Genomic DNA, 7,286 nt, shown 5'->3' with positions numbered 1-7,286 from the left:
TGCCAGGTGTGGCGAGGCAGCTCAGGTAGGCTGCTTCCCCCACCCGGCACGATCTAGGATGGGGGACTGGGAAGCAGCCCAGCTGGGCTGACTTGCCATTCCTGGCAAAACTTGAAACAGCATTGAAACAGCCTTTCTGTTTCAGCGGAACAGAACAGCTGTTTCGACGCTAAATGAAATTCGATGCGAAACACTGTTGCATCAAAACTCGAGGCAAAACGGAACAGTGCTGTTTCGCACAGCTCTACTCATCACCTTATTGCAGACGGTGGGCTGGCTAAACATCATCTCTTGTTGAATCAATGCTGGTTGTTCCTTCTTACCATGTTATCCCCCAGGTGCTTAGAAATAGATTCCTAGAGGTTATGCATGACTATTATTCCCAGTATCCAAGTCAGGCTGACTGGTCTAATTCTCTGAGTCCTCCTTGCCCATTTTTTTTTAAAGGTGGACACAGTATTTGTCTTTTTAGTCTTCCGGTATTTTACCAGAACTCATGAATTATCAAAGATAAGAACAATGGTTCTATAATTATTTCCATCAATTCCTAGAATACTCTAGGATAAAGCCATCTGACCCTGTTGATTTGAAGATATCCAGCTTATTAAAGTTCTTTTTCTATTCTAGACTGATTATTAGCTTCCTATCCTTCTTGCTGTCTGTCATCTGAGAGCTGACCATTTAAGACTAAAGTAAAAAGCCATTAAATACTTCATCCTTCTGTATATTGTCCATTATTAGACTCCTCTCCAGTCAGTGAGAAACATTCATTGTTTTTTTGATCTCCCTCTTGCTTCTGACATGCTTATAGAATGTTTTTAGTGCCTTTTATGACCTTTGCTAGCTGCATGCCTCTTACATTCATCCTTAATAACATGGCCAAGTTTCTACTTTTTATGAGATCCTTTTTAAGCTTAAAGTCCTTAAAGAGTTCAGTAGTAAGCCAAACCAGGCACTTACTGCCCTTCAAATCCTTCTTTCTTGTTGAGACGATAACATATTTTTGTGCCGTGAACATCAACTCTCTTTAAGGAGCAACCAGTCGTCCTATCCTCCCTTTTCCCATCTGTGCAGCCTTAAATTTTCAACACTATCCATAAACAGCAAATTGAGCTATCCCCTTCACTTTGGTTTCTCTGCCATGTCTATTAAAATTTCCCTTATACACCATACTCCTAAATACTGCTCAGCAATCTGCATACTGCTGTGTTAGTTGCCCAGCAGATATCACATAATTAAACCCTCCTGTAAGCACCAGGTTTTGTGATTCACTTTTTTAAAAAAAAAAAAAGCCTCATCCACTGCCTTCATCTGGTTTGATAATCTATAGTAAATGCCCACCATGACATCCCTTCTACATTAATTCCATGCAGAGTCCCAGAGTCACTTTTGATCTGTTCACATTCCCCTGGCAGTATCAATACCTATGTGGATCAGCTGCATGGGCTAGTAGTAAGAAGACTGGATGCATCTTCTGCCACCTTTTCTATAATAACTTTGAATTAAGCTCCTAGTAGGCAACAGAGCTCCTGAGACAATAGGAGGCATCCAGCTGCTGACTGGACCATCCCCTGGTGAAGTGTCAACTTTGTTTTCTTTTTGAAGGCAGTGGCCTTGATGCTTCCAGCCTTTGGGCTTTGCCTCTTCTGTCAGTGAAATAGATTCCTTCTGTCCCATGTCAGCATTGTTCTTCACCTTTACTGTTGGGGGTTTCAGAAGTAGAGCACTGTCTTCTAAGAGGTGACCAACTGCCAGCTTCCCACCTGGCTGTCTTTGGCAGGGACATGTTACCCACAAAACCAGACCAGGACCTGGGTATAGAACCATTAGAGGTCAGAGGCCATACCTGGATACAGCACATGAAGGAAGAGCTAGCAGTGGATGTGGTTTTAGTGACATGATAATTCCAGCCTTACAGTGCTTAAAATCTTCTAGTATTGCATTTAATTACCATTAGATAGGCTGACTTTAGTGTTTTTTGCTTTTGTAAAGACTTTGTAGACTGCAAGTGAACTCTTTGTGGTTGGCTGTAATTTTAGTGATTGTTTTAAATTTTGCCCTCAAAATCGGTCATATCGTGTTCTAATTACCTTACTCAATTTCTTGTGCTGTCTTGTGGATTATAACTATATTAGTTGTGCAGCCTTTCTTACTACCACTTTCTCTATCTTTTCCTGTGCTCTGCTGAGCTAATCTAGAACCTCTTGGGTTGGGAAGCATTGTATTAACTGCTGCTACACCTCAGCAGGAAGCACACATTCTAGACATATACACCGTTATGCTCCTCTCATACAGTCTTTCTATTAATCATTTTGTAAAACGTGTTAACTAAAGCTGTTTTACTGGAAAAACATGGATGCTTTCAATTTTGCATTAACTTTTAAGTAATTTAATTTTTCACATTTACCTTTTTAAACAGATAAACTCATTGGAGTTCATTGTACTAATGGAATTAATAGAACTGGTTACCTTATATGTAGGTAAGTATTCCACAAAAACTCAAGTAAATGTTTTCATTAGAGTAGTATGTTTTCATCAATCATAACCAAACTTTTATGGAGGAATAATCAACCATTTTTTCCTCAGATACCTTATTGATGTTGAAGGTTGGGATCCAGAGACAGCAATTCAAGGTATTTTATATATCTTCATTAAACTTAAGGCTTTGTGTGTACAGCTGTTCTGTGGCAGGCCCTTTATACTTCTCTCTTATATGGGTTTCCACAAAAAATGCATCTTGTTGCAGCTTCTGTTGTAGGTAGTATTTGAGTATCATCAGGCTTTCACCACCTTGAGAAGTTTCCCTCCTTCAACACCTAATTTATTTTAGTGGTTTTCTAATATTTGAGCAGCCACGTAACAACTGTAGTTACAGTTGTAATATAGTTTGCTCCAAAAATGTCAGTTTGCTGTAGAATTGAGTGTTCACCATCCTAAGGTATAGAAAGTGACTACATTTTTGGCAGCTGGATTCTAAGCAGATTTAACTACACACACTTATTTTTTTCAATATTTCCTATAGCTTTTGGTGAAGCTCGAGGCCATCGTATGGATGGTCTAGTATATCTTGCAGATCTCAGAACTCAACCTATGAGAAGGTAAGCGGAGGCTTTTAATTTTGTATTTGAAAATATGACTGGCATTTGCAAGGTTAAGTTTCAGCTTTAAATGCTGTATTTTATCCTGGTAAGCTAAAACTAATCTTTTTTTAGTAGACAGTGTGTATCTCTTAAGACTTTTGATATTAATTGCATGAAGTGCAGTTTACTTTAAGTTTATCTTCTCAGTGTGTAGATGAGAAGGATTGTTAATTATTTCTTTACTTTTTAGGCTTTCAGTTTCATTGAATGTTTCTTGTTCTTGTGCTGCCATGGTAAACATTTTTATACCACTAATTATTTTGTATATTCTAGAGTAAGGTGGTTGAGGGACAGCTTGAAATTCTTTTATCCCAATTGCCAAATGATCACATTGCTGTTGTTGAATTCTTGCCCCCCCTTCCTTCTTTTCTTTTTTTTACTTTCTGTCAGTCTCCTAAGGCAGGGGTTGGCAACATACAGTCTATGGACCAGATCTGGCCTGCAGAGCCAGAGGGTTTTGCCTCTGCCTGCACCTGTGCTGGGGCTAGGCAGTGAGGAGCTGCGCTAGGGCTGGACAACTAGATGCTATGCCCACATTGCTGCTGCTGCTGCTGTTTTCTCCCTGTCCTCCTTGCTTTCGCCTGTGGTGTATGCACAGCTTCCGGCCAATGGGGAACCAAGTGGGTCTGAGCAACTTCCAACTGTGCCTGTGCTGCAGTTAAGGGAGGTGAGGCGAAGGGGTGAGGTAGTCAGGAGGAGGAGGACAAGTGGCAGCAATGTGGACACAGCTTCCAGCTGCTTGGTCTCAACTTGGCTTCCAGCCAGCTCGAAGCTGCCCCTATGCCTCAGCCAGGGAACACAGGCAGGGGGGAGGAGTAGTAGCAGCACCTGGCCACAGTGTGGATGTAGACATCCCCTCCTGCTGCTCTGGACATGCTGCCAAAGCCACCTGGCCTATGCCAGATTGGAGCTAGGTTATTTCAACCCATTGGTTAGAACAGTTTCCAGCCCCTGTATTAAGGGGAAAAATAAACTAATATTCATCAGCTGGCATACAGTGTGACTATTAAGCCAACATTCCCTGAACTCTTTGTTTTTTGCAGCTGGATAAATTCTTATGCACAATAAAAGCTTTATCTGGCCCCCATGGAGAAATGGGGGGTGCTGGATAACAAAATATGCTGGGTAATTGAGAGGCCCAAACAGGTGTCTTTGCCTGTTCAGGCCGCCGTGTCCAAGGAATCACCACCCCTCCAGCAGCATCACTGACCCTCCCACAGGCCCTGCGCGGGGCCCTGCACAGCCTGCTATGCCTTGGGCCATGGTGGCTTGGCAGCGCAGGCTGCTTTGCCCTGGGCCGTGGGGGCTCAGCAAAACCAGAAGTGCCTCAGTGGGTACTTCCAGTTTCACTTTACCTTACAAGCAGGCATTCCAATTAATAAAACCAGCTTGTAAATTGCCGGTTAAAGGAGGATTTATTGTATATTACTTCTCTTCATCCTATTTTTATAAGGAAATTTGTAATCAAGTGTTTTTATTTTTCCTAGTAACCTTGGAATGGATGTATGGGATTCTGATGACATTATGCCCCCACCAATTGTGATGGAAGGACCTGTAGATAGGTTTCCAAATGAAGATTTCCATGGGTAACTGACAAATGTGTCATTTTTAAAACTAAGTGTACCATGAATGATAATTAACTCGGGACTAGTAAACTGGTAAATAGAGAGATACCAATTAGGCTTAACTAAATTGAGACTTGTTTTAAAACACTGAAAGTATCCTATATCTTGCCAGCGAGGCTGCAGTCATAAAAGAAGTCTTCATTCAAAATATATTTATAAAAATTTTAAATTGTGGCAAGAAGGTGAAGGCCCAAGTGCAGGGGGGCTGGACGTGATAATCTGTAAATTCCCTTCCAGCCCCTAACAACTATGAAACCATGAAAGGCATGCTGTGATAGAATGTCTACTTTTAAAAGGGAATAAGAACTTGGGTTCACTGGGAAAATTTTTATGGTACAAAACTTATCATGTTTTTTGTGTTGTTTGTTTTTTTAAGGGATTATTTAATTCTGCTTTTCCATAACATTTCAGTACAGTGGTGATTTTTATTTTAATTTTTTCCTTGGAGGCCAATTTATGTTTACCTCTCTCTCTAAGGCTAGGGAATTGTGGTGGTATATTTGTTGTAATTTTTCTTGTCATCTTGTTGTTTCTCCAATTAATCTAATTGGAAAGTTAAGGTAAAAAAATCTTTTTTTGGAGGAGTTCAAGTATTTATACTCATATATTATAAAGATGCTATGTAACACATCAGTTCTTTTTGCAGACCTGGGAAAAGATTACGAATTTATGATGACCACTCTCATGATGATTTGCAAGGGCAGTTGCAGTTGAAAAATTTTGATTTCATTAACAAAGGACCTGGACAAAGACGAAGACCATTTCCTGATCACCAGTCTCAGGATGATTTACGAGCCCCAATGCAAATGAGAAATTGGGACTACAACAGAGGACCTGGGCAAAGGATAAGACCTTTTCCTGACCACCAATTTTATGATGATTATCCAGAAGAAATGCAGCTGAAGGATTTAGATTTCTGTAACAAGGGACCTGGACAACGACTGAGACCTTTTCATGGCCACCAGTCTTATGATGACCTGCAGGCAGACAGGCGGTCAAGAGACTTTGAATTTAATAGGGGCCATGGACAAAGGCAAAGAACCTTTCCTGACCACGCCTCTCACAGTGACTTACAAGGAGACATGCAGCCAAAAGACTTTGATTTTGTCAACAGGGGTCGTGGCCAGAGGCAAAGGCCTTTCCATGACCATCAGTCACATGATGAGTTTCAACCACAGATGCAACTGAAAGATTTAGATTTCATCAACAAGGGGCCTGGTCAGAGATTGAGACCTTTTCGTGAGTACGAATCACATGATGATTTACAACCACAGATGCAGCTGGGAGATTTTGAATTTGTTAACAGGGTTCATGGGCAAAGACTGAGACCTTTTCATGATCACCAGCCTTGCAGTGACTTGCAGAAGGAAATGCAGTTAAAAGATTATGATAATAAAGGGCCTGGACAAAGATACCGACCTTTTCATGATCATCAGCCATATGATGATCTACAAGAGCAGCAGCAGTTGAACAATTTTGATTACACTAATAAGGGACATGGACAAAGGTTACGTCCTTTTCATGACCGTCCATCCCATAATGACTTGCCACATGAATGGTGTTCAGACAGGTGAGGTATTCTTTTGCTGTTACAGCAGGAAACTAAGCTGTGGTAGTACACCCCTCACTAAGAGCCAAATAGGAAGGGCTAATCCTTGTCAAATTATTCAGTGAAATTAAGGATAATAAGCTATTGGCTAGCATTTTACCCTTTACCCTGTTGAAAGGTTTGTAACGCCAAGATCTAGAAGTTGGGATATTGTGACCTCCACAACCCAAATTTTCAGGCATTTTGTGCTATCCTGAGTTGGAAGGCTAAATAACTTTGAATTAAAGTTTATGTATTTTTACTAACTGTTCATAGACCCAAATACTTCATTTTATTTTGTTTTATAGTGAAGAGGTTTGCATTTCAAAATCAGGCCTCAGGATTGTTAAATACAATATTTACTCAAATCTAAGATGACTGAAATTAGATTCTATACATGGACCATTTATAATTTTATTATAATTTTCCATGTATAGAAACTAATTATTGGAGTGCTAAGTCTTTTTAATTCATCCCCCCTCACTGCTACGAGGAGGTAAGTGGTGTGGGGAGGTCAAGCAGCTTGCCTCCAGCTTGTGCCTGCCCCCCCTGAGCCTCAGACCCCCTGCTTCTGTTTCTGCCTTTGCTCTTCCCCCTCCCCCTAACCTCTCGACTCCCCCTTTCACCCTTCCCCCTCAGCTTCTCTGCTCCCTGTTTTCCAGTCCCACCCCTTAGCTTTGCTCTACACCAGCAGGTTCTATCTGTGTTTTAGCCTGGTTTACTGAGCAAGGCCCTAGCCCAGCCCCCTTAGCAGCCATGCAGGCCATGTGCTGTTGCTACAGGGCTGGGCTGGGTCATGCTTAGTGCCCCAGGCTGCCATGGAGAAAGGGTAACGGGGAGGGGGAAACGGAGATGGGCGGGTGGGGAATCGGGCTGGGGGGGTAGGGGGAGATGGGGTGCAGAGGTGGTAGTTGGGAGGGATGAGGCACAGGC

General features: G+C 41.7%; 1 protein-coding gene across 1 annotated transcript in view; it reads left to right on the top strand.

Annotated features, from left to right (window-relative positions):
- LOC109287510 overlaps window positions 1–7,286 on the top strand; it is a 55,093-nt gene that overhangs the window by 40,594 nt on the left and 7,213 nt on the right. The window contains exons 6-10 of the mRNA XM_019502649.1: window positions 2,420–2,480; window positions 2,587–2,633; window positions 3,023–3,098; window positions 4,628–4,726; window positions 5,412–6,335. Coding sequence (XP_019358194.1) covers window positions 2,420–2,480; window positions 2,587–2,633; window positions 3,023–3,098; window positions 4,628–4,726; window positions 5,412–6,335 — 1,207 coding nt within the window. The remainder of the gene's footprint in view (window positions 1–2,419; window positions 2,481–2,586; window positions 2,634–3,022; window positions 3,099–4,627; window positions 4,727–5,411; window positions 6,336–7,286) is intronic.

This window comes from Gavialis gangeticus, unplaced genomic scaffold (assembly GCF_001723915.1).
Source record: "Gavialis gangeticus isolate Ggan-Ray unplaced genomic scaffold, GavGan_comp1, whole genome shotgun sequence".
NCBI classification, from domain to species: domain Eukaryota; kingdom Metazoa; phylum Chordata; order Crocodylia; family Gavialidae; genus Gavialis; species Gavialis gangeticus.
This window is presented reverse-complemented; position numbering and strand designations above follow the sequence as displayed.